The 27,546-nt window shown below is 40.1% G+C and overlaps 2 protein-coding genes across 3 annotated transcripts; one reads left to right on the forward strand and one right to left on the reverse strand.

The window, feature by feature from the left end:
* Positions 1-1,034: 1,034 nt before the first annotated feature.
* LOC121862885 (E3 ubiquitin-protein ligase TRIM32-like) lies at positions 1,035-27,226 on the reverse strand. 2 transcript variants are annotated; one of them, XM_042361270.1, is made up of 5 exons: positions 26,930-27,226; positions 22,146-22,444; positions 4,999-5,905; positions 3,976-4,131; positions 1,035-2,936 (listed from the first exon to the last, which is right to left on the reverse strand). In XM_042361270.1, the coding sequence occupies exons 3-5, from the start codon at positions 5,899-5,901 to the stop codon at positions 2,421-2,423; spliced, it is 1,575 nt and encodes a 524-aa protein (XP_042217204.1). In that variant the 5' UTR covers positions 5,902-5,905; positions 22,146-22,444; positions 26,930-27,226; the 3' UTR covers positions 1,035-2,420. The 2 variants fall into 2 exon arrangements, with proteins under 2 accessions (XP_042217204.1, XP_042217205.1); XM_042361271.1 differs by lacking the exons at positions 22,146-22,444; positions 26,930-27,226 and adding an exon at positions 13,003-13,306.
* On the forward strand, positions 12,837-18,853 carry LOC121862886. Its single transcript, XM_042361272.1, has 4 exons — positions 12,837-12,985; positions 15,598-16,492; positions 16,731-16,886; positions 18,283-18,853. The coding sequence occupies exons 2-4, from the start codon at positions 15,614-15,616 to the stop codon at positions 18,796-18,798; spliced, it is 1,551 nt and encodes a 516-aa protein (XP_042217206.1). The 5' UTR covers positions 12,837-12,985; positions 15,598-15,613; the 3' UTR covers positions 18,799-18,853.
* Positions 27,227-27,546: the final 320 nt, after the last annotated feature.

The following is a 27,546-nucleotide window of genomic DNA, read 5'->3' on the forward strand; positions in this document are numbered from 1 at the left end:
CCACTGCTCATAGCTGCCATAATAGCCAACCCACTGCGATAGCATCCCCATAGCAACCCACTGCCCAGAGCCACCCTCTGCCTATAGCTACCCACACCCTTGCCACCCACCGCTTATAGCTACCCACACCCTTGCCACCCACTGCCTATAGCTACCCACACCCTTGCCACCCAGTAGCAACCCACTGCCCATAGCCACCCACTACCTATAGCTACCCATGCCACCCACCCACAAACCTTACCTGTGTGTAGCAATAAAACTCTGTCGAATGCCGTATGATCTGGCCCTGCTTCTTGGTCAGCCAGGCATTACCTTCACAGTCTCCACATACACAATAAACCTCCAATTAAACGTCATCATATGTTATACCTGTACACCATCGGTTCATATCATATACTGTAATTGGATAAAGGCTAATGAGTGTGGTCAGTGTAAAAGTAATATGCATGTGATTACTTTACCATGGCTAATTTTCGTCAAAGATCTCCTGTAGTATTTTTGACTATGATGCAGGATATACTATTATCATATTATTAAAACAACCATTGTAATATTTCATTCATGCCATAGTACATAAACAGACGAGGAGCCATTTTAATTTCACAAGGGAATAAAAGTAAACCATTATTCGTGTAAGGAGTTTATTCCTGGACCAGAGAGAGAGATTTACGTACAGGTGTATCAGATGAGTTACACAGAGGCAGGAACCAGACTCTCCGTGTTGGTGTCATTGATAAGTTAAATCCTGAGTGTTTTATTAGGTGGGTATTAACTGCTGCTAGTCTGCTACTGTTGCTTTGTTTACTGCTAGTCTGCTACTGTTGCTTTGTTTACTGCTAGTCTGCTACTGTTGCTTTGTTTACTGCTAGTCTGCTAACTGCTAGTCTGCTACTGTTGCATTGTTTACTGCTAGTCTGCTACTGTTGCTTTGTTTACTGCTAGTCTGCTACTGTTGCTTTGTTTACTGCTAGTCTGCTACTTTGTTTACTAGTCTGCTACTGTTGCTTTGTTTACTGCTAGTACTGCTACTGTGCTGCTTTGTTTACTGCTAGTCTGCTACTGTTGCTTTGTTTACTGCTAGTCTGCTACTGTTGCTTTGTTTACTGCTAGTCTGCTACTGTTGCTTTGTTTACTGCTAGTCTGCTACTGTTGCTTTGTTTACTGCTAGTCTGCTACTGTTGCTTTGTTTACTGCTAGTCTGCTACTGTTGCTTTGTTTACTGCTAGTCTGCTACTGTTGCTTTGTTTACTGCTAGTCTGCTACTGTTGCTTTGTTTACTGCTAGTCTGCTACTGTTGCTTTGTTTACTGCTAGTCTGCTACTGTTGCTTTGTTTACTGCTAGTCTGCTACTGTTGCTTTGTTTACTGCTAGTCTGCTACTGTTGCTTTGTTTACTGCTAGTCTGCTACTGTTGCTTTGTTTACTGCTAGTCTGCTACTGTTGCTTTGTTTACTGCTAGTCTGCTACTGCTGCTTCATCTACTGTTATCAGTGTTAAATAGGCTGAGGATTAACACTTCCCGTAACAAGTACTGTACTGGGTAAAGCTTTTGAATGAACACTTTTGACGAAGAAATAACTTAAAATTAATAAAGAAAATCAAAGAAGAGACGTAATACACAGAGACGTATAACTGAGGATATTGTCTTAAATAAACTAACCTAACCTAACCAAAATTAGACGAGAAATAGTGAGGAAAGTTGCACATTTTTAGAGCAATATGGAATTTTTTTGAAACAGACGATTGGGGAGGAACTCAACGGTCAACAACAATTATAAACTTTGTTGTAATGTTCGATAAATTAGTTAATATTTATTTAAAACTTGACGTTATATTACAAACAAATGCATATGGTGGATTAAGCTTGATAATAAATGGTCTTGGGTGATTTCGTTGCTACAGAAGACTTAGATTAATCCATGATGTGCAGAAACATACATACTGAAAAAGTTGTTAGTGAAGTGATGTTTGAGTGTCCTTGGAAACACAGTATATGTTCAAAAGCATCATACGCTTTTGTGTTATGGATACAAGAATGATAGTCTCCAGTTTCTTTAAAGAAGTATAAGATGGAAAAAGAACGAATTGGTGAGACCTGATATCCAGTTATGTGATATTACTATAAGGAATGAGGAACTGGAGTGTCAGTGAGCAGCCATTTGTAAGATCACATCACCAGTGGACAGTGGAAAACTTTGCTTAAGGAAAGATGAATTACCACATGTGAGATGAAATTAAGAGGTTTGTAGGCACTGACTGTGTGGTGCAGATATACGGTATATATATACAGTAAAAGACTTGAGTTACATTTATGAATATCTATCCATCTCTTAAAGTGTCACTCAAGTATTATTTGAACTTTCTAATGAAAGTTTTGTATTGTTGAATAAAAAACGGGTTTCATATATATCAATTGTCTTCTCATGAAGGAATCACCAGCCCACAGTCTTGCACGAGTGAATCTGTGATGGGGTAGTGGCGAGACGCAGCCCTCAGTGTATCCAGACCACTGGTGACGATCCCGTGTCCCCCGTTGTCGTAAGATCCCGGAATCTGCCTCAGGTAGAAATAGAACTGCGCTAACTTTGAGGATTCTTTGGCTGAGCCACTCGCCATGAGACCTGTCACCACCTCCGTCTTGTAGACACCACCATCCGTCACCCCGTAGACCAGGTTCCGTCCTCCCGTTCCTCTGTTATGTTCATAGTCTCCACCCAGCAGCGTCTCCCACGGCTGCCCTTGCTTCTCAACCTTGAAGAAGCAGGTGCCTCTGTAGCTGGGGCCCTGCTCGCCTGAACAAAGCAGCATCGTCTGACGAGTGCGTGGGGTGTCCCCGAACATACGGACGTAGACACGTCCATGAAGGACGCCTCCTATGCCCACGTCGAGGAAGATGGACGCACACTGACAGGGCACCAGCTGTCTCACCATCTTGTACTGTGGAGGAGTAATGTGAGGTGGGATGTAGTGTTGTGGAGTAGAACAAGAAATAATATTAACTTTTTCCTCTCATTCTGCCTTCTTTCTGTGTCTATATTTATCTTTCTGTCACACATAACCTCTCAATCTCTGTTATCTTTACCTATGTGTTATCTCTCTCTTTTTCCCCCTTCCTAAGCCAGATTGAAACACACAGGACACCACTGACAGCCTGGTGACAGCATGAATAATAACTATTTCTCCCTGACTAAATGATCAGTATAAAATTATCTCACAATACATACACCCTTATGAGTCATGTAACTTGTAAATGACCAATGTCGATATTGTTCATTGTTTACAAACAGTAATCCATGTTATGTTGTAAATCCTTAAATATGTGTACTGTATAATTATATGATGCAGCAATTGAGGATTTAGTTATAATTTTCTTTATTGGAGTTCAAGATGTATTACTATTATTATTATTATTATTATTATTATTATTATTATTGTTGACGTGGTGTGAGTAGGGCGGTTGGCGTCTTCACTAGTTACTTATCAGACTATGTACGTACAGCTTTAAGATAACACATATAGCTGCACTGTTCATACTTATCACATACGTTCATCACAATATTTAAATTGCTATTTTTTCAGTGCCAAGGTCTGTAAGTCCACAACAGAGAGAGAGAGAGAGAGAGAGAGAGAGAGGACACGTCAGCACACGGTATAATTTGGCATAGTGTTCGAGTGCTGTTTAGTTATCATCATTAATCGTCATCATCATCATCATCGTAATCTCTTGTCATCAATCACTATCACCTATCATTAATATCGCCATCAGTATCTTTATCAAATGTTATCATATTGTTATCACCGTTAATACTATTACCATCACCATTTTATTATTATTATCATTAATATTGACATTATAATTATTGTCAACAACCTATCACGCTCCAACATGCACACCACAAGCTTATTATACTAACTCCCCAAGTCCCGAAGGCGGAAACCGTAAGAGGGTGTTACAGAACTTGAATCATAAACTCACGGGCACAGTAACACCATGAGGAGCGTGAGCGCCGACTTGAAGTGCGTGAAGATGAAGCATTTCGTCTTGGCGAGTTACCCTGGCCCACCTCCTCCGCCCTCCCACCTCCCGGCTCGTGTAGATGCTCCTCCCGGTCTCCAACACTTCACGGAGGTTCTATGAGGGGGGATGATAATAAATGCAGTATATTAAGTCCCTGAAAATGTCAATAAAAAACAAACAAACCTGGAAACATTAATATTAGTATTCGTTTTAAGGACAGAAAAGAAATGAAGAAGCAGTAAGGAAATAAAAAGGAGCACATGAAGATTATCCCCCCGGGGTTATTTCATCTGATTAAACACCGTAACGCTAATGGGGGGGGGGGTTAGATTAGGTAAGCTTAGATTAGGCCAGGTTAAGCTAGGTGAAGGTAGGTTAGGTTAAGTTAGAATAAGGGAGATAAGGTACTCTAGCCATATAATTAAGAATGAAGGGAGAATAGTAGAATATTAATGGGCGAAATTGAGGGTAAGAGTGTCAGGGAAGCAAGAGATTAGATGGATGTGGTCCCTAGCGAGATGCAAACTATGGGAGGATTAGTAAATACAGTACAGGCTAAGAACATGTTTCGAGTGGAGGGCTGTGGTCGCCAACCCTTAGGCATGAGGATGGTACATTTGACTGACCTAGAATTTAGAAAGATGTTATATACTCATTGATTCATTTTTCACTGATGAAGATTTTGGGGAATAGATAAGTAAACGAAACTATACGAAAAAAAATAAATAAAATCAGCCATTTAATTTAATTTTTGTACAGGGAAGAAATAATACCATTCGCGGAAACTTGAAGAAAATAAAGTGCGTAACGGAGACGTGACCGACCGCCCAAGGACCGAACAGGCTGATCAGTGGCGAGTTGGATAAAGTAAAGTAAATTTAGTAAGACAACAATTTGAATCTTCTCGAGCATTTCATCTACTGATCATTAAACCTTCAGTTAATTGATAATATAATTTGAGGGATGAATAGTCAATCTCACCTGTTTTTCCCTGGAGATGATCCTGGGTAGGGCTGGGACCTGGCGGTGCTGCTCCTGAGTGAGACACTCCTCTACTTGGTTGAGGCAGTCTCCGCCCACCTCGAGAGCACTCAATATATCCCGCGGTGTCTTGGCCCTCTCCACTCCACACTCCGTCTGTCGCAGCATCTCCAGTATGCTCTCTATCTCAGCCAGCTTCTTGACAGCTTCCTCATTTTGTAAATCGAGTTTTGATTCTAGATCTCTGAAGCTGTCCTCGACCGCCTGCAGTAACGTGTTGAGTCTGGAAGCTGTGGTTGTATGCTGTTCTTTTGTAGAGGAGAGAGAGGAGATCTCTCTTTCTAGTTTCAGCTTCAGGGCATTTATACTCACCATTTTGGAGGAGATGGCCTGCAACTGGCTGGATTTTATCTCTGCTATAGCTTGAGTAACTGCAAGGGTGCGACACTGACCTCTGGGTGGAGGGTAGTGGTCTAAAGAAAGACACTCTTGACACAACAACACGGAACATCTCATACACATGGATGAAAGAGGTATTCTGTGTACTCTGCACTCCCCTACTGCTGCAGTGTCCGATAAAGAACTTTGATTTGGAAATGAGGACTTGGACGTTTGCTGAACCACCTCCTCCTCCTGCTGTGGTAATTTCTGGAGTTTGTCGATCTTGGTGGCGTCAAGGGCGCGTATAAGCCTGAGGAGTGGATAATTAACGACCGTATCCGAGATTCTGAGAGCTGAAAAGGGAGCCTGGCACTCAGGACAGGCGGCCTGGTGATCCCCGTCGATGAGCTGCCCAACACACAGGGTGCACATGGAGTGGCCGCACCCAAGGTTCCGAGGCGCCCGCTCCTCCTCACCGTATCGCTCCCTACACACCTCGCACCGCAGCTCACTCTCTTCCATCACTCTGAAACACAAAATTAGCAACTCAACACTTGTAACACAATCGTGTTCCTTAACACTCTGCAACACAACCACGGTTACTATACCACACCTCACTCTGCAGCATAATTGCAGTGTTGAAGAAGACAAGAATCCTCTCTCGCATGGGAGGAATTATTTAAAGCTGGTAATTTATACAAGTAGGTAAGTAAATTATGCATCAAGTGCACACACACACACACACTTACACAGCATCACATGAAGCTCAACGAGAGGAAATGTTATGGTACCATCGGGGAACATAGTCCGCCAAGCCTTCGTCTAGTATCGCTCCATCACTGATGCACCCCAGCAGGAGGAGGACAGTGAGATCTTCTTCCTGAAGCTCACTAAATAAGACGACAAAAACGGGCCTTCCTCACCGAATTCTCACAGTGTTCCTCAAGAATGTGGATTTCTAAAATCCTTACCAAAAGAGGATGAGTAAGACAAAAAACCCCGACGCCTTCCATATCCATAAGAGTATCATTGATCCATACAAGAACTATAACTACCCAAAGGTGTCCCAGAGGCCAGACTTGGGGAGAAACTTAAACTTCCCTTGAGACTCCTTGGCGGTGCAGTGGAAGTTAGTGTTCATGAAGCTCACACGATTCTGTTTTCTGTGTCCACCTCGTTCATCCCCCCACTGTGTTGTATCTCAGTCAACTCTCCATCATACAGTATTGTCATCATGTTAAAAGGACTACACTTTACCTCTACGCCGACAGATATCGTACATTGTATTGATTAAATATATCCTAAATGCAGATGGTAGTTACGGCAAAATAAGGCAGCATGTGCGAGTGAGGGTTGGTGGACAGGGCATAAAGTGGGCAATAATAGTTGGTGGATTGGATAAGAAGTGGGCAGTGAGGGTTAATGGACAGGGCATGAAGTGGGCAATGAGGGTTGGTTGTCAAGAAATTCATATACAGTATATATATATATATATATATATTGTTACGCCGTCTCTTAATTTACTTAAATATCCAGGTTCTAGGCGTAACCAAACAAAAAAGTGAAGTAAATTAAAAGAGTAAAAATAAATAAAGTAAACCTTTAAGAATTTAATTAATTAAATATTAACACAATAAAGAGCCTCGTAGGTTGTCACAACAAATTGATTCACCATCGAAACTTTTAAGACACAAGTGATACAAAACATCGAAACATCAAAAGAATAAAAATAAAGCATTGAATTACGTTAACACTGCATAAACATATAAAAACTAACACTGAAATTAACTAACGTGAAACAACACTGAATTACTTGAATACAACTAAGCAAATACTGATGGACACAAACAGAGACATAAATAGGTACTCACATAGATATACCACATTGGTGGCGACAGGAACAACACAAATAAATTAAGTATAAGTAACAAGTGACACTCAAAGGATGTGGACTGTATGACAAGAGGACTGAACTAACTCAAGTCAGTTGGTGGGTCCTATATATAAGGTCGGCTCCCGCCACGCGACCCGCCGGTGGGTCGTTTAACGATGCAGATAGTCGTTAGAGAACAAAGAATGCTGGTTACAATACAAAATAAAGAAATAAGATGGGCTTGAACAAATAATGACAGTAAAACCTTAACAGCACAGGGTAAGGTGACTAGAATATATAATAGTAAATTTAACACATCATTACAGGAATAATATGGAACATGGGAGCATGTTATATATAAAAAAAAAGAAAAAAATACGACACGGTCGTAACAAAATATATATATATATATATATATATATATATATATATATATATATATATATATATATATATATATATATATATATATGTGTGTGTGTGTGTGTGTGTGTGTGTGTGAGAAAATGTAAAATAAAATGATAAATTATTAACTAAAATGCAAACCACGATGGGTTGGTTACAACAGCATTACTATGGCAGCTAAAATGAATACTCTAATCAATTGACTAACACGATAAATTAAGGTTTAATATTTACACGAGGCATGCGGCGTGAATTTTATAAAATCACATAAGTCCATGGGATTTTACATGTGTCCTTTTTATTTATATATGTAATCTATTTTATTTAATTGAGGAAAACATCTTTGTTACTCTACAACGGCTGCATTGGTGTGATGATGACTGTGTTATATCGGAAACAAGTTGAAGTGCATGTGGAAGAGTTTGGGGTTAATAGTAGGAAGTAGACAGCTTGAGAGACACTTACTACAGTAGGCAAAAGCTCTCTTAAGTTAGTCGATGTTCTTTCTAGTATATTTGAAGCCTTTGTCTCCGCGATGGACATATCCCAGTGGGGTTGTGTGCCGTCCTTTGGGGCCGCTGGTCTGACTGCTTGGGTTGTGACGCTCCCACAAACTTGAGTCGTTAACTCCTTTAACTGTTCTAAGGTGTTCTGAAACGATCCCCCCTACCCGTTCGTGTGGCGCTAGGCAGGAAGATAGGAATACAAGTAATGTGATTTGACAAGCTTTACGGATAACATTTCCTCCTCGGCGTGGCGGTTCGAAGAGTTGTTTGTTCACACTGAGAGACGCGTCTTGTGAGAAGTTTACCGCATTTGTTAACAAGGCTTTAAGGATCTCATCATACTCCCCTAATTTGTGGGTGTTGAAGGACGGTGAGCACCTCAGTCAAGATACGGAGGGACACTATTCTTTCCTCCATCTTCCCCATGTCCTAAGGTTTATTTCTGATGGCGACGATGATTGGTTAACATCCAACAGTGCTCGGACACTATTGGCCGGATGGTTGGCTCAGGTGCCCGACAAGACGCTTCCCACTCGTCCAGCGGTGTCCTTATCAGGTGAGTTGATTTCACATTTTCGAGTCTTTTCTCACTATAATGTAGGTTTCTAATGCCTCTTATTCCTTTTACATACCTGTCTATGGACAACATGTACTGGTAACTCATTCACCATAAGTTCAAATACATTTAAATTGTTTAAGAATGAAAATGTTTCCATTGCTATGAAAATGCAAGTTTTGTTGGTCGAAATTTTTAACTTGAGTTTTGTAAACTCTATTTTTGTTTGCTTGGCATAGACAGGACGTAAACGTACTTTTACAAAATTAACAGAAATGTTGTGTGAAAAAAAGGAACCAAAGATAAAACACAGTGGCATAACATAAATTCATAGAGAGAGAGAGAGAGAGAGAGAGGGACAACACTCACACAAGACCTTAATAGTCTTCTCTCCATAATCACACGACGCATTAGATGAGAACTGGTCGATACACTTTCCGAAGCCGAGAACTCTTGAGAATAACTAATGCCAACATTCCACCACCACTAAGACTGTCAGTAAACACTCTACCTAGACTGAACATCACTCAAGCGAGGGATGGGAACCAAACTTTGAGTGGCTTCTCAGAATCTCTACTTAACGAGTTGGCTTCCAAGTTGAGGTCCCTCCGAATCTAGAATATGAACTGAGCATTTGCTTATAACTATTATTATTATTATTATTATTATTATTATTATTATTCATGTTTATTATACCGCCGTTTTAAGTCTCTTCTCCTCCCTTTCTTAATATCTATTTTCGCTATACAAAATTACAATATCCTTTTCTGAATAGTTCTGCGTGAGTGAACAAAATACCCCCCCCAAAAAAAAAAAATAAATAAATAAATAAATACAAACTTATGAAACTTTGTAGATGAGATTAGTTTTGGAGATTGAGAGTCCAATCCAACTTTAATTAACCATGGCGGCTAATCTCCCAATCGGTAATCTTTCAACAGTGAGCTGCCATATTAAAGTACCAGCGACGTAGAACCTGTCATTAAAAAACACACGGTAGTAAAAGTGAATGTAGATGTATTAAAAGATTTTTCTCATATTTATTCCCTTATTTTATCTTTTATCATCCATGAAATATGTTTTACTGTCGTTGTTGAAATTGGTGAACATGACTAATGGATCCCAGTGTGTTAGTAGATTTTATTTTATTTATTTTAAGAACTTATGGTGTGGGGGAAGTTGAGTTCGTTGTCTGAATGTACCTATGGGATTTTCTTGTGTCTTTCTATTATTCATTTTCATTTATTTTATTTTTTTGCATTCTTGCTTCTTTTTCTTATTCCTATTCCTTTTTGGGGGAGAGGAGGGGGGGAGGTGGGGGTAGGGATCACTATTTTATGGAGGTTTTGTGTTGATATGTGAAGTACGGTGTGTGAAAGGAACACACACACACACACACACACACACACACACACACACACACACACACACACACAAAGAAGACAGGCCAAAAGAGAAACGTATATAGATTGGTCACAGACAATTCAGACACACCTCATTCAGACCGAAACACAAACTCACGATAGTATATGAGTTGAATACATATTTTACATTTTCCTGTGTTGAGTTTCTACAACAAGTGAGAGTTTCCGAGAACTTAACCACTTCTTTCTCTTGCCACCCTCTTATCTTCCTCCCACCCTCTCCTGGCTCTCTCCCTTCCACCTACCCCTTCCTCCCACCCTCACTTCCCTCGCCTGGCTCTCACTCTCTTTCCCTCACCTGCATCTCTCCCTCCCACTTCCTCTTCCCCCTCCCTCTCCCTTCACCTGCCTCTCTTCATCCCTCCACCTCTCCCACCACCTCCTCCTCCTCCACCCCTTCACCTGCCTCTCCCCCCTCCTTTCCTCCCACACTTCCCCTCACCTGCCTCTCTCCCTTCCACCTCCTCCTCCCTCCACCCTTCCCCCTTCACCTATCTGCCTCCATCCCCTGAAGATTACCTAACCTAACCTAACCTAACCTAACCAAACCTAATCAGAGCATTGCTAGTGTTTGATCTTCATTAAAAATAAACTGATGGTTAATCCTCAGGTAAAAAAAAAAGGTAATCTTTAGGTGAAATAAGCTGGGAGTTAATCTTTAGGTAAAATAAGCTGGGAGTTAATCTTCAGGTAAAATAAGCTGGGAGTTAATCTTCAGGTAAAATAAGCTGGGAGTTAATCATCAGGTAAAATAAGGTGGGAGTTAATCTTTAGGTGATCCTTGTTTACCACTCGACAGTGTTAGAGTGCGCGGCTTTAAGACCAGGTAGACGTGAACAGGATTACAGGTAGGATCAGTACAGGAGAGCGTTGTGCAGGGATGACTAGTGGAAGGTTTGATGTCCCGTAAGAGTTAACACCAAACAGTACCTCTCTCTCTCTCTCTCTCTCTCTCTCTCTCCTTTTATCTGTTCCCTCACCATCAATCATTAATATTCTTCTCTCCCTTTGCATTCTACAACATCTGTATCTCCATATCCTTTCCCCTCGGTATGACAACAGCTACCCATCCCTCTCTCTGTGTGACACCAACTATCCCACCTTCCCTCTCTGTGTGATACCATTCCTCCCTCACCGCCCTACCACAACGTACCCACGCATAAGGACAGAACCAGACAATGTGATGTAGTCGTGGCCAGAATTAGGCTAGGATACAGACACATCTGGCAAGTTAGTAACGCTGTACCCATACCGGAACACTCAGCATGTAAACTTTGTGATAAACCTTTAAAGCATACACTTGAACACTATATTATTGAATGTGACACTGGCAAAGACTTCAGGCCACCTGACTTATTGTATCTTGAACTATGTAATTACTACATTGAATCAGGTGTGCTTGAGGACATTCTTGCTGTTTATCCCAAATTTGCTAGCCCACACTGATTAGTCTTCAATTAGAATATGACTCCAATGTATGTGATCCACTGACCTACAGTATATATACTGCTAATGAATATAATGTATTTCTTTCTTTGTGTACGAACCTCTGTACTGCATGGCAGTGAACAGTGACATTACCCACATGAATCTGACCTATATACTGTCAATGACTATGATGCATCTCTTTGTGTACGAACCTCTGTCCTGCATGGCAGTGAACAGTGACATTACCCACATGAATCTGACCTCTATACATATATAGCTGTTAATGAATATGATGCATGTCTTTTTGTATGAACCTCTGCCCTGCGTGGCAGTGAGAAGTGATACCACCCTCAGTGTTAAGATCTGACTGAATTACTCAGAATAGGCAAACTGTACGACAAGCTTTGCCCAAAAATTTGTTAAACTAAAAAAAGCACTCACGCCACCGCCTCACACCACCACCTCGGTGGCAGTCTACTTCCCTACAACTCACCGCACTTCTCCACTTACAACAGTGCAAGCAGTCGCCTCGTCCATTACCGACCTTGACACACATATTACCTCTCAGCTGATAACAATTAAATACATTATCGACAACATTCCCGCCAAATAAACTACCAAACATAAGTACGATAATCCAGCAAAATTAGGAAGACTCGCTCCCGTTACGTGGAATTTACCTGGTTTTAAATTACCTTCGCCGTAGTACCTTTTGCAAGCTAAAGCTCGGTAAAGTAGAATTTCTGTCTTGCATGTATTACTGAGTGATTACGATACATAAATTATATAGAAGGGGGAATTAAAAGTAAAGGAAATGAGAAAATGTTGGCAGTGGTGAGGGAACGTTTACTCCCCCAACCCTCCCCGCTCTCCCGAGTGTGACGTAAGCTTCGGGTTGCTAGATTCTCTGCTACTATAACTGCTTCATCTGGTTGTCCTTTTTTAAGTAAACGAAGCCTCATAGATTCTTAGGTAGATTTAACAGTGTATCAAGTAAATAATTTTTTTACGGTATCAATAGAATTAGATTAACGTCAGTTTGTGGTATGCATTTTTCTCACAACTCGTGGCATCTTTTCCCAAACATTCGAGGTACATTGCCGTGCATTAAGATTAAGTGAAATATCTCTCTTTTTTTAGGGATACTAATCATAAGAAAATATTAAATTGACCGTTAAAATACGTGCAGAATATCCATCTAGGTTTATGACCTAAGTAATGTAGTCTATACTCGGCGATCTTGTATGGTTTCGATCGCGTGTCCGACCTTTACATAAGTACTAGATGGCACTACAGGTTCAGTATAAGTGACTGGGTGTGCTCCTTGCAAGCTGCGACATTACTTTAGCAATATTAATACATCTCACAGTGGCTACTGAGTACCTACAAGAGAGGTAACAAACACAACTACTAGGTGGGTAAAGTACTTACTATTTGTGTGGTGGTGTAGAGAATGTCCGCGTGAAAGCTCCCAAATCGTTCCCTGTTGTGTTAGGCAGGGACAATAATTCTGCTAGTCTTAATTTTCGCCAAATATCACGTGAACCATCTTATAACCAAAACCATTTGAGAGTTCCTCCTTATGTAGCTTCACTCACGAACTGATCCACGGGTTTACTATTCTGAGGACACGTAAATGTGGGGTACAGCTACCTGGTGAGCCCCAGCAAGCCGCACAGTGTTTACAAACTGCTGGGGAGCGTTTTAACTCCAAAAATATTGCGCCGCGTCCTGCCATGAGTGCAGAATGCGCAGGCTTAGATTATTTGACTCCCGTTTTGTAATCCTAAACTTTATCTTTCATGTGAAGTTTTAGCAACAAATGTTTAGTTCAGTTTACAATTTTAAATTTTGGTTTCGTGTGTGTCCGTGAATGTTGTTTCAGCATTCCACTACAGGATGCATTTGTAATTAATTTCATAACATCCTGCATATTACAGTTTGAGATCTGAAGATATATAATCTTGTAACCAAAGTTTCTTGTGCAAAATCAATTCGATCGATTTGTATGAAGGAAATAGAGTTGGTTAAACAGTTTTAGTTAGTTTAACAAATTTATTGACAGAGCTGGGTGTACGGTTTGCGTATTCTGAGTTTAATTCAGTCAGGTCTTGACACTGAGGGTGGTTATCACTTCTCACTGCCACGCAGGACAGAGGTTCATGCACACAGGAATGGATCTTATTCATTAACAGTCTATACAGTATAGGTCAGACTCGTGTGGGTTGATGTCGCTGTTCACTGCCATGCAGGGAGCGCTGACATACTGAGAGCGTTGCCGAGTCAGCAACCAATCCACTCAATGTACGCTGGTAAACTTTTGTGGCATCACCAGATATTATTATGTATTTAATATCTACTCTTAGTCGCTGAGCAAATTTATCCCATAGTATTTATATTTAATTATTCTATGACTCGTTTATGCTTGCTAAACATTGACGTGTGGTGATATGGTTACTGAAGTCCTTCCTAGAATACAGTAATAATAACCAGGTCACCTAAAGCTTAGACACCCCCAGCTTATTTCACCTAAAGATAACTAACAACCCTACCATAACTACTCTAACGCAAACGTAACTTAACCGAATCTCACCTAACGTAACTTAATCACCCTAACGTTAACCTAACCTAACCTAACCTATCCTATCCCCCCCTTCCCCCAGGTGGCATTAGGGTGTTTTATCAAGTGGAATAAGGTAGGGTGGCTAATTTTCACGTGATCCGATATTGAATGTATAGAGTTTGTAGCCGATCATTGTCTAGTAGTACGGTATTGTATTTTGTACTTTTGCAAACGATAAAATGAATCTTGGTAAAAGCAAGGGTTCATGGGGGGGGGGGGTCATGTGAATATTACCCCCAGCTTTTATTTCACTTGATGATTAAACACCGTAACGCGACCTGGGAGTTACGTTAGGTTGGTTTAGAGACGTCACCAACCAATAGGGGGGTGACTACGTACTACTAATTTATTATAGCAGTAGTAATCGTAGTAGTAGTAGTAGTAGTAGTAATCCCCGCCTTATCGGTTGGTGACGTCACTACACCGCACTATTGGTTGGTGACGTCACTACACCGCACTATTGGTTGGTGACGTCACTACACCGCCCAAATTGGTTGACGTCACTACACCGCCCCATTGGTTGGTGACGTCACTACACCTCCTATTAGCAGGGTAACGTCACTACACCGCCCTTTTGATTGGTGACGTCACTACACCAGCACTATTGGTTGGTAAAGTCACTACACCACCCTTTGGGTTGGTGACATCAGTAACCCGTTATATTGGTTTGTGACGTCACTACACCCTATTGGTTGGTGACATCACTAACCTGCTCTATTGGTTGGTGACATCACTAACCCGCTGTTGGTTGGTGACGTCACTACACAGCTCTGTTGGTTGGTGACGTCACTACACAGCTTTATTGGTTGGTGACATCACTAACCCGTCCAATTGGTTGGTGACGTCATTACAGGTACACCGCCTTATTGATTGGTGCCATCACTACAATGCCTACTACTACTACATCATATTCAGTACAACAGAACTTAGCCAACCTTTTTCTCGCACACATCCATAGTCAATCTAATTATGTCATTTTTCTTTCTTTATGGGACATTTTCAGATATTTACACATATTGAAGGGGAGGACAATCCCCTAATGGAGTAGGGGAGCTGTATAGTTTAATTTTCACTGTCATTATAGTAAATAACTTGGAAACAATCTGAATTAAAACTTTTACTTTAACATTGACTCTTAACCTTTCTGACCTTAAAAAAAAGGCTTACTAATTTAAGGGATTTTTAAAACTTCACCTTAAAACAGTTTTTATATTTTATTAAAGTGTGAAATTTGTTATCGATTTTGCGAGTTAGTTACTCGTTGTGTTTGTGAAAGAGAGAAAGATAGAAAACAAAGATTTGTGTGATCATTGTGCTTGTATCTGCCCTCATGTATGCATACAGAACATGCTAATGTAAATGATATTTAAAGGATTCTCTATGATATTCTTGTGTTTCTCTAGGTACAGCTACTAGATCATGGAGGACCTTGGTCTTAACTGTAGTGTGTGTGAGGAACGCTTCAGCGACAATCGCATCCCTCGGAACCTGGGTTGTGGCCACTCGCTGTGTACTCCCTGTGTCTCAGAGGTTCTCGCCAGAGACAAGAAGTGCCCAGAATGTCGTCGTACCTTCACAACATCTAGTGCCTCTGAGCTGGCTGTCAATTTCCCCCTACTAAAGTTAGCAAGGTCCCTGTATGGCACAGTCACCTCGCTTCAGTTACAGGCAGCTTCCGTCTCTGCCCCAGACCCTACAAACTCCTGCACTTTAGTCTCTTCGTCAGCCACTTCAGGCACGGAACTAGATGCTGGAAGATGCCGTACGCACGGCTCCCTGCTGTACTTAAGGTGTATGCGGTGTAATGTGTGGATCTGTGAAAGTTGCGTCACTTCGGGTCACTACGAACCTCCCCGCGGACAGTGCAGGGTTTTACCTCTCCCTCAAGCCCTCGTCCAGATGAAGAGAACCCACCTTCAGACCTCATCCTCAAAGATCAAGTTCGCTGAGAAACTGAAGAGGAGAATAGAAAAAGAGGTCTCGTCCCTGGGTGCTGTGAGGGAGCAGCACGCAACCACTGTGGGCAGCCTTATGGCGGTGATACAGGAGGTGGAAGTGGTCGCTGCTGAAGTGGAGGCATCGAGAGAAGATTCAAAGAAGAGGCTGTTAGAGGTGGAGAAGGTGTTTGTGGATCTGCAGCACACTAAGTCCATAGTGAAGGCAGCTGTAACTCTGGAGGAGATGACTGCCGCAACTGTGATGGCTGGCGAGTGTCTGACGGCTGTAGAGCGGTGCTTGTTGCAGGACCAGCACCGAAACCTGCCCAAAGTGCCCAAAATAGTGTCACTTAGCAAGCAGGTAGGTGTTAATGGCTTCTTGCACCGAGAACTGTTTGAAAGAAGGATTTAACAGAAAACGTAGACCTACAGTACATACTTGCGTGTTATTTTTATTACTACACACACACACTTTGTATAACCCGGACCTTAATACCTATTTTTGTTGAGTACACTTTACAAAAAGTTTACATTGTAGAAATAAATAATATTTGTAATGTATTTAACAATATTTTTTCTTTACATATATATATTATCAGACACTACGAGCAGTTCTGGATATTGGCAACTACGTCTACGGGAGTCTGGAGGTGGACGGGCGACAACTGTGGGCGAGGGTGACGGAGAGGGATCACCTCCTACACCTACACGCCCTCAAGGCTCTTGACCACCCACCTCTTGGTCTCATTGTCCCTGTAAGCCTACAGTGTGTTTTGTTCTAAATCTTCCCATATATTTTAATAGTTTTCCATTATATATATATATATATATATATATATATATATATATATATATATATATAATCGTGTAGCGTACACCTTACAGTGTACGCTACACGATTATGGTTGTTTCATAAATAAAATTGCATCCCAACATTAAAGTTTACATTGTGAACAACCTTAACAGAAATAGGTTCGAGACCTTTAACAAGCCAGGCTACAGGTGGTTCCTTATGACAAGTAGTATTGATGAAGAAACCATTGAAAAAATACATTTGTTGCCAGGAACCACTTGAGAATAGTTGGAAATTTATAAAATAAGTAAAATGAGATGCATTGACCGTATACCTGTAATTAGGAATAATGGTGGAGATATTAATGGGTAAAACTGGGGGTAGATGAGCTAGGGGAAGGCAGAGGCTGGGATGGGTGGTTAAAATTAAAAGATGTGATCCCGGAGAGTTGCTGAGTCTGGGAATAGTGTTAACGGTAGCCTGAAAACCTTTATAGTGGAGGGACGTGGTCGCCAACCATCAGATATGAGAATGAAACCGTGATGAATTCCATCCATAACGTATTAGAATTTTTATTTTCTCACTGTTAAAGATTTATAGTAAATTTAAATTTCACATACTTATGGCATATACATGTAATTGTTTGATGAAGTTAGACGTCTCCGTCCAAAGGCTCATAATTTTTATTGGGCAATTATTATTTTATAAAACTGAGTTATAAAAAAAAAAAATATATATATATATATATATATATATATATATATATATATATATATATATATATATATATATATATATATATATATATATATATATATATATATATATATATATATATATATATATATATATATATATATATATATATATATATATATTTTTTTTTTTGTGATTAAATTCCTTTACAGTGCATCTGTCGTAAATCATAGATCTACAGTGCTGATGGCTACAGTCGTTTCATACGATGTATCACGTATGCAAAATATCTACCGCAGGTTGTGTAGCTGAAATGGAGAGGTGTATTTACATGTTGTTGAGTCAGCTGTGGGCCAATAAATTAGTGGCAACTACATGGGATCATTTTAGCCGATGTTTTCACGTACCGTGTAGTAAAAGGAAAAGCACTTCTCTCTCTCTCTATATATATATATATATATATATATATATATATATATATATATATATATATATATATATATATATATATATATATATATAGTATATAGTGTGTTTCTGTTTAACCAAATTATAAAGGTAAACACATGAATGGTGTGGTTGTCCTCTACATTATTTCCAAACGTTGACATGTACAGTACAGTATGTCCACTGTTAAAAGACTGTGTTTATACTCTAACTAGTTCGATACGGTGAGGCAACTGGTCCCCCGCGAATCCCCCTCCATCTTTCTGGAAGTGGCGTGGGCAGGTCAGCTGAGAGGGCGTGTATATGTACGCATGTTTGGCGACACTCCCCGCTGCCAACAGGCACAACTCTTGTGTGCTGGAGAGCGAGGTGTCTCCTATAGCAACACCTCCTTCTACAGGGTCGACCATCTCAACACCCCCAGAGAGATCCTACGGGGAGGAGATTACGAAAACAACGATGGCACTGGGGGACGCGCCCTCGTCAACGGCATCATCAGCGGCGGCGTGTACACGACAGAGGTCACAGCTGGCCTAGTGGCAGGTTGCTCTTCGGAAGGCTTCGCCAGCCTCGCCTGTTTTGGTATATACCTCAGGGACAATCCAGACCACTACGATAAATCTGGGTTTGGAATAGTTACGAGTGGGATTGAGACCCTGAAAGCTGCCGCTCGTCGTAAAACCACGGCAGAGGCCAAGGTGTTGGACTGTGGATTGGTGATCCCTATGTGAGGTGGTGTCCCATGGTGCTGGACTGTACACGCGTGATCCCAGTGTGTGTGGGGTGTGGGGCAAGGTGTCCCAATATGACACTATGTGTTGCATTATATTTAGGTGACGCAGTTTGTCATGTTATGTGGATTTCGAAATCGCATATAAACACACTCACACCACCAAACTCCCACAAACCCACATTACACACACACACTTTACCTGCACATCGAAACACCTAAACCACGAAACCACTCAACCCCCCCTCCCCCCTCCACCACGCACACAGTTAAAAAAAATCCCAAACGTACACTCTGTCACACACAATTCCACAGCTACACCCCAAAGCATACACACACATACAGGTAGTCAGGGGTGAGAGAACTTAATGTTAGTTTGTGTTGTAGTGGAGGTGAACCAGTAGTACATAAAACGTAGCCACGTATCTGTTAACATGATAGTTTGAGATGAAGGCTGGTAGGTCTGTTCACTCCACATTTCACAGCTTTGTATGTGTGATTATTTGTTTATTTTTTTGGGGAATGTGAGGGTCATGAAAAGCTGGTGTAAAGGTGCTTGGTCAATAGTGTAACCACATACGTTAAGCCAGTACTACTTCTTGTTTATAATGTATTTAAGGTAAATGTATGACTTCACTATTACAAGAGTTGGTGAACAGACAAGTCGTGTCAATATTCCTTACAACCTTCTTGATCATTTATCTTCAGACCATAAAAGTGCCAAATAAATTTGTTGTATATTTTTATTCGTTTGGAAATTGATTTTCTGTTAAGTATTTTTTTTTATAAATCCTGTGAAGTATAAGAACAAAAGAATGAGACATATGGAAAAGAATTTTATTCATTAAGTATGATTTTAAGGAGACAGCATTTATTAACTCTTAAAATACAACTATACATCAACAGAATTCACAAATGACGTTGTAATGAGGGTAAAGTATGACGTATAAGCAGAGTAAGAATTTATAGTTGTAGGATCAAGTGAGGAAAGTTTGGTAGCGTGGCCGATTAGTTATTTAACTATTATATTCTTTTGGGAAATTTTCTAAACACCAATTCTAAGTACAGCTATTTATTTATTAGTTACCAGTGGCATGGTCACATTAATAAATCATTATATCGAAGTTACAAGACAATGATTCCCGGACACAAACACGAAATGGTTACATTTCTCACCTTAAGTAACTCGCCCAATAGATCACTCTGAAGAAGAATTTGTCAGTCCATTATATTGGCGGTGTCAAGCCAGCAGATGTCGTCACTAATTAACACTAATCTGGGTGTGTCGAGACAGCTGTGTTTGAACAGGTGCGGGCTGGAGTGTAGTTTCTTGAGGTAACACTGTCATGACCCTGGTTTGACTAATCACGTGGCGGTGAGAACTTAGGTTCATTGTGACCGTGACCTCTACCGGGTCTTTAATTTCACTTTAATTACGAAGGGTGGGTCAACTTATGTGGATGTACACATGCGCATCAGGTTTCTGTTATATGTGCTGTTCTTCTCTGGGCTGTAAGCTATGGTCTGATAAACAATCATTATGCCTCCTGCCAAGAGCAAAGCTTCCATACCAGAGAACTGATGACACATATATTCAGTGGTCAAAGTAATACCATGTGCAGTGTCTAGAATAGCTCTGACACAATAATGGAACTTCACATTTTACAAACAATAACCACCACCTATCGGTGACACTTCCCTCATAGTTACTGATATGACTGTTTTCCTACTGGCTTGGTTTGATCTGATAAAACTCACTAAACCTCCCGCCAATATCAAAGCTTCTGTGCCAGGAGAAAAAACATACACCGTGAGTGACTACAGTATGAGCTCAACTAGAATAGTTACCAAGCTAAAACTCCTACATATCTAGAAAAACATCTGAGAAAAAAAATGCAAATCACATTTTACAAACAATAACAGGTATTATATGGCCTTGCCAGCCCATGTCAAAACAGCAGTATGGTTGCAACACTGCATTAGGTAGTACAAAACATACTGTAGATCAAATGAACTCATAGAAAAAGTGACTGATTTTTCTTAAAAAAGAAATTCTCTGAGGTAAATATCATCAAATGTCACAGAATGAAATACTTCAATACAGTATACAGTACAACAAAAATGCGCTCTTTTTCACAGATACCATTTTTTTAAGCATTATACATATACAACAGCAATGTAGTAGTGCGGCCCAGCATGGCTCACATTCTCCATCTGCTGGTATCAGGGATACTGGCAGTACAGCAGCGGTGGTAGGTTGATCTTTCATTACTATGTATTCATCCAAACGTTTACACAAGTACAGTATATATCAAAGCTTACATCTTATATTAATGAAACAAAGTTTCATATAGTTACTGCAACCATTTCCCAAGATCAGTTAAAAATAAAAAGAATTATATCGCCTTTTACACAACACTGAAAATTCAAGGCATTTGTTAACAAGCGGTCACTACGACTGGGTACTTTACCCAAATATACTTGCAGACGAACCGCTTTTATCAGATGATGACTGGGTACTTAACCCAAATAACCTTGCAAGCGAATCTCTTTTATCAGATGATGCCTGAGAACCTGAAGCACTTAAACTTCCAAAGGTAAATGATCCTTTTGAAGAATTTTTAAAACTAAAGCCAGTAACAGGTGAATTACACAATTTTACTGTTTTTTTACATTCCTTTTTAAGGACTCCTGAACTTGAAGGAACTACAAGGTCAGATTCTTTTAATTTAAAAAGTTTTCTGGAAGTTGGACTTGTGCTCTCAGTGAATAGATTGGAAGTTTGACTTGAAAGAATGGAATTGAAGACACCAGTTCTACCACACTTCAGGATTCCGCTTGATGCTCCTGGAGGAAACTGTCTCATCATTTTTTCGACTTCGATAACCAAATATTTAAGAGAATTTGAATGATCTGCACCAGCTTGTGTAGCTGCTATCAAGTCACTCGGTGTCTCAGCCTTTGCAATGTTGTCCTCGGCGGTCTCAAGTGACTTGGGATAAGACTCCAATTTATTCAGTAGCTTGTTGACTTCTTCCACTTTAGTTTGATAGTAATTCATTTGCATTTCAAAGTAGGTAATCTTTTGTTGAGATTCCGTCTTTTCGTATGTGAAATTAGACTTAGCTGTATTAAGTTCATCTTTCAAATGGGAAATCACCCGTTTCTCTAAACTTGTGGTCATTGCATAAGACTCCTTTGCTTCATCCAGTGCCTGGACAAAATATACTACCCTGCATTGTCCCTGAGGAGGAAGACGGTGCTCCAACGCGATACAGTCCCTGCAAACCCACACCTCACATGTCTGGCATCTAAAGAATAATCGAGAACTGTGTATTTTACACTTGCCTGCATCAGGTTGGGTCTCATTCTCTGTATCAGAGGATGAATCTTCTTTCTGCTGCTGCTTGTTAATTTCCCCACAGGCACGAGCAAGTCTCATTAACGTATAACCGATAGGCAGTTCCTGAGAGGTGGACACTGTTATGTTGATTCGGCACTCTGGACACTTTTTGTCCCTGGTGAGGAGTTCATCCACACACGAGGTACAGAGTGAGTGTCCACAAGGTAGATTACGGGCATTGTTGTCATCATGGAACTGGAGCTCACAGATGCCACACGTCACTTCCATGTACTCCATCTTTAGTCTGTAACAATACATACCCATTAAAAATGCATGCCGGTGGTGATGGTCTCAGCATTATTATATAACTCGATCCCTGGCCCTTCCTGTGTCCCCCTGACCCTTCCTGTGACCCCATGACCCTCAGACCTTTCTTGTGTCCACCTGACCCTTCCTGCAACCCTCTGACCCTTCCTGTGATTCTCTGACCCTTCCTGTGACCCTCTGACCCTTCCTGTAACCCTCTGACCCTTCCTGTGACCCTCTGATCCTTCCTGTAACCCCCTCACCCTTCCAGTGTCCCCTGATCCTTCCTGTGACCCCTCTACCCTTCCTGTGACCCTTTGACCCTTCTTGTGACCCCCTCACCCTTCCTGTGTCCCCTGATCCTTCCTGTGACCCCTGATCCCTAAAACACAAACAAATATATTTACAAGAATATTTAACATGAAATCATTACAAGGCAAAGCAGAACAGTTGCATAATTTTAGTTCCTACTTAAACATCCTTACTCATATACCTAAGAATAATAACACTAATAACTTATCCATTAGCCACATAAGTAAAAGAAAAGTATCCTGACATCGTCAAGGAATTTGTGGAAGCAACTCCGACTCACAGCAGTCGGTGTCAGGAGTTAAACTAACCACCAGTCAGTCGGCTTTGGGGCCCTATTCTTATCGTCACACCCGATGGTGTACCCGACCATCGGGCACTGTGGGAGGTCTCATATATCTACAGGCACCATATGCGTATTCGAGTTAACGATGATGTTTGGTAACTTGTTCCACTCGTCCACTACTCTATTTCCAAAGCAACGTTTACCTACTTCGCGCCTAAATCTAAATTTGTCTAATTTAAAACCATTGTTACGAGTTCGCTCCTGGTTGGATAGTTTGAGTACCTTTGTAATGTCCCCTTTGTTTAGCCCTGACTTCCATTTATACACCGCTATCATATCGCCCCTCACTCTACATCTATCGAGGGAGTGCAAATTAAGATGCTTTAACCTGTCTCTATACTCAAGGTTCCTAATACCCGGGATTAGTCTTGTCATTCTCCTCTGAATTCTTTCCAAGGATTCTATATCCATTCTGTAATATGGTGACCAGAATTGAACTGCATAACCCAAGTTAGGTCTCACAAGTGTAAGATATAGTTTTAGGATGACCTCGCTATTCATGTAACTAACACTCCTTTGTATGAGCCCAAGTACTTTATTAGCCTTGTTTCGAGCAAATACACATCGTTTATTTGGATTAAGATTCCTACTTATCATTACTCCAAAATCTTTCCCGCAGTCGGATTTCTCAATAACATCGGTGTTCATCTGGTATCTGGTTTACCTGTTTACATCTCCTACAAAGAGTACTTTACATTTGTCCACATTGAATTTCATCTGCCATTTTTCAGACCATTCGATTTTTTTTTTTTAGATCTTCCTGTAGTTTTGCAGTCTTCGTCAGATTTAATTACACGCCCTATTTTAGAGTCATCAGCAAATTTACTTATGTTGCTGTCTACGCCGATATCTATGCTTTTATGTATATAATAATAATGGTCCAAGTACTGAGCCTTGGGAACTCCACTAGTGACGTTGCTCAGATCGGATTTAGTGCCGTTAATACTCACTCGCTGTTTCCTGTCCTGTAACCACGCTCTAATCCATTTTAGAATATCTCCTTTAGTGCCATGAGCCTCCACTTTTCTTATTAGTCTTTCGTGGGGGACTCTGTCGAAGGCTTTGCTAAAGTCGAGATATACCACATCATAATTGTGCCCCTCGTCCACTTATTCCAAAACAGGTGAAAAAAATGTTAACAGATTAGTTAGACATGAATGAAGTCATGTTGGGAATCATTGATCAACTTGTGCTTCTCCGGGTGATTTCGAATAGTTTGAAATGATTGCTTCCAGTAATTTGCCTACAAATGATGTTAGACTGATTGGACGGTAGTTAGAGGATAATGATCAATCTCCCTTCTTGAAAATCGGTATTACATTCCTCTAGGATTCTGGTACTACACCCGTTTTTAAGGACATGTTAAACAACTTTGCTAAGGTCATACTAAGCTATTCCTTAAATACTCTGGCAAATATCTCATCGGGACCTAGTGAATTATTAGGCTTTAGTTTGCCTATTTGTTACTAACATTGTTACTAGTCGCTACTATCTCGCTTAATTTATTTTCTTCACTATCTCTGTATACAGTCATGTTTAAATTTTCGGTGGTGAAAACTGTTGAAAAATATTTATTCAGATTATTGCTCATTTTTTCCGTCGTTATCAGTTACCTCGCCGGTATCTGACTGTATTGGTCCAATCTTTTCTCGTGTTTTAGTTTGATATTACTTCCCTCGTACAAAAAAAAGGGGGAAAGAAAATTCCTATGACCAAATGAACATGGAAACAAAATTTTGTCACCCACAAACTCATTTCTATCAGTTTTGAATATAATATATCTCAATATATCAAAATTTGGAGGGTGAAAAGGGTTTCGGGACTTCATCGGGCGGTTACCCCCTTCCAATGAAATGTTCCAATGATCCTGATTGCAAACTCGATTCAACCGGGACTGTGGCATCTCTAAATGACCTTACCCGACGCTGTTCCCGATAGATCGGGTGGTGTAACGAATACAACCCTTAACTATTATGAGCAACAGAAACTAAATGAACTATACTAACTTATTCAGTACATCCAATTTAAATGTCATATTAGAACAAAATATTCCAAATAATATAATTATAGCATAATATAAAATATACCTGGATTTATATGAGCTCCAATGAACCACCACCAATATGTTATTCATTGGAACTCTCCTTAATTCCAAGTCATCTCTTCTGAGAACTTCTATAAGGTCAACATGTCACTACAAGTTGACTTCATATTAGTCCATTTATACAAAATTTGGGATTTTTTCTTAATCCAAAATTTTACTTATGAAAAGCGCAGAAATTTTTACTCTTTTCACCTTAGTTTAATGGCGACATTGGATTTTTATATTAAGAAAACTTGTAATGGCCCCTGTCTCATCAACAGAAGTATTATATAAATGGGTTCTTACATCTGATTTATATTCAGATTCACCCTCTGTAACTTTCCACTGGCTATGAGGTGACATGTTCAATGCACGTGATAAGGTGTGCCCACGGGAAGCTGCGTCATACTATGCTGAGTTAAGGCATAAGTAGCCGGCTCTCTGGCCACCTGAAGCGAGCAGTAGTTTGATATCCTTGACTAGAGGAAGACGTTATTTGAGAGCCGCAGTGGATGGCTCCGTCTTCCCTCGAGGGGGGAACGACGTATCCACACCGTTCTCCCTCGATGGGTCACTACTCAGCAGTCACTCGCATCAACTTATATCGAACGGACGTTGATCCACGTTTATATTACATAAACGCCGTCCTTTCTCATTCACTCATAAATAGTGGAACTTACGGTTGATCTACACTCAGGAATTAAAACATAATACTTTTATAATAAAACGAGAAACTTCAATTGGGTTTTGTTACTAAAATCCCAATATATATTATGTGTGTTCCAACCTGGTTAACTGGGGAATTAAACAGCATTACAAACTTTTTTGAGAGAAAAACATTATAACAGCCCACAACAAAAGCTTCATTAAATAGTAACAAAAACAACCTTATAACAGCCCACAATAAAAGCTTCACTAAGCAGTAACAAAAACAACCTTATAACAGCCCACAATAAAAGCTTCAATAAGCAGTAACAAAAACAACCTTATAACAGCCCACAATAAAAGCTTCACTAAGCAGTAACAAAAACAACCTTATAACAGCCCACAATAAAAGCTTCACTAAGCAGTAACAAAAACAACCTTATAACAGCCCACAATAAAAGCTTCACTAAGCAGTAACAAAAAACATTGAAACAGCAAACCGAATGGAGCAACTTATCAATAATAATCTAATGTACATATATCTCCCCGAAATCAACACTCTTATCGTTATCATCAATATATCTCTACTGAATCTACTTTATCTCTCTCAATCACTTGTAACCAGCTTATTTTACATGAAGATTTATCCAGCATACGGTACTTCACCTGATGATTTAACCCCTTAGCGATAGCGGAGGGGTTAGATTAGGATACAAAAGGTCATCCTAAAGTTCAGTCCGCTGCTCCTTGTCAACCTTCAACAGGATAACACACAACTACACACCAACTGTTTGTCATGTTCTATAATATTTTTTTCGAATACCGTAACGTTTAAATCATCCTCTGTGTAAGTGACATAATAAACTTCTAAGAATATGTTATACAATTTTAAATTAAAAATGTTTTCTTATTGGTTCTACAAGGAGCAATTACCTCTGTCCTGCGTGGCAGTAAGAACTGTTACCACCCTCAGTGTCAAGACCTGACTGAATTACTCAGAATAGGCAAACTGTACTCCAAACTTTGTCAATAAATTTGTTAAACTAAAACTAAACTAGCATAATCATTGTAGGAACATTGATACTGATTAAGGAACTCACGTTTAGTAGGAGCAGCTGTAGATGAGAATGTTGGTTAACGTGAGCAGCTGTAGATGAGAATGTTGGTTAACGTGAGCAGCTGTAGATGAGAATGTTGGTTAACGTGAGCAGCTGTAGATGAGAATGTTGGTTAACGTGAGCAGCTGTAGATGAGAATGTTGGTTAACGTGAGCAGCTGTAGATGAGAATGTTGGTTAACGTATGTTCCTCAACACTACACAGACAGTACACCAGAAACACCACCACTTAGGTGAACTAGCTTGGCACAAGTGGACGTGATGTGTTCATGTGAGTTACGAGTTGACAACGAGGGATTAAATTTTCGATAGTTGCCATTGTACTATACAAACAATAATATATAAACAATTTATATACACTCTTAAGCTATAGCATATGTATTACATCATGCCTATTATATTATACATATGTTGTTAAATTTGGTGCAGTTTACCTTATGTCTTAATGTTCTTTTGATGTCATATTAATGGGCCACGTCGACTTAATGACAGAGCGGGGTCAACACTATTTTTGGTATTAACATAAATTATTAAACAAAACAAACGTGACTATCGAAAATATATTAACTATATAAGACATTCATCAAAAATAATAATATA

This window comes from Homarus americanus, unplaced genomic scaffold (genome assembly GCF_018991925.1).
Source record: "Homarus americanus isolate GMGI-L3 unplaced genomic scaffold, GMGI_Hamer_2.0 scaffold24922, whole genome shotgun sequence".
Classification (NCBI taxonomy): Eukaryota; Metazoa; Arthropoda; class Malacostraca; order Decapoda; family Nephropidae; genus Homarus; species Homarus americanus.

Excerpts from the sequence above, each read along its gene's own strand:
- LOC121862885 (XM_042361270.1), bottom strand. The coding sequence starts at position 5,901 with ATGGAAGAGAGTGAGCTGCGGTGCGAGGTGTGTAGGGAGCGATACGGT. Across the intron at positions 4,132-4,998 it reads TCATCTCCAGGGAAAAACAG|AACCTCCGTGAAGTGTTGGA; the intron begins GTGAGATTGACT and ends CCCCCCTCATAG. Across the intron at positions 2,937-3,975 it reads CTCATGGTGTTACTGTGCCC|TACAAGATGGTGAGACAGCT; the intron begins GTGAGTTTATGA and ends ACTCCTCCACAG.
- LOC121862886 (XM_042361272.1), top strand. The coding sequence starts at position 15,614 with ATGGAGGACCTTGGTCTTAACTGTAGTGTGTGTGAGGAACGCTTCAGC. Across the intron at positions 16,493-16,730 it reads TAGTGTCACTTAGCAAGCAG|ACACTACGAGCAGTTCTGGA; the intron begins GTAGGTGTTAAT and ends ATATATTATCAG. Across the intron at positions 16,887-18,282 it reads CTCTTGGTCTCATTGTCCCT|TTCGATACGGTGAGGCAACT; the intron begins GTAAGCCTACAG and ends TACTCTAACTAG.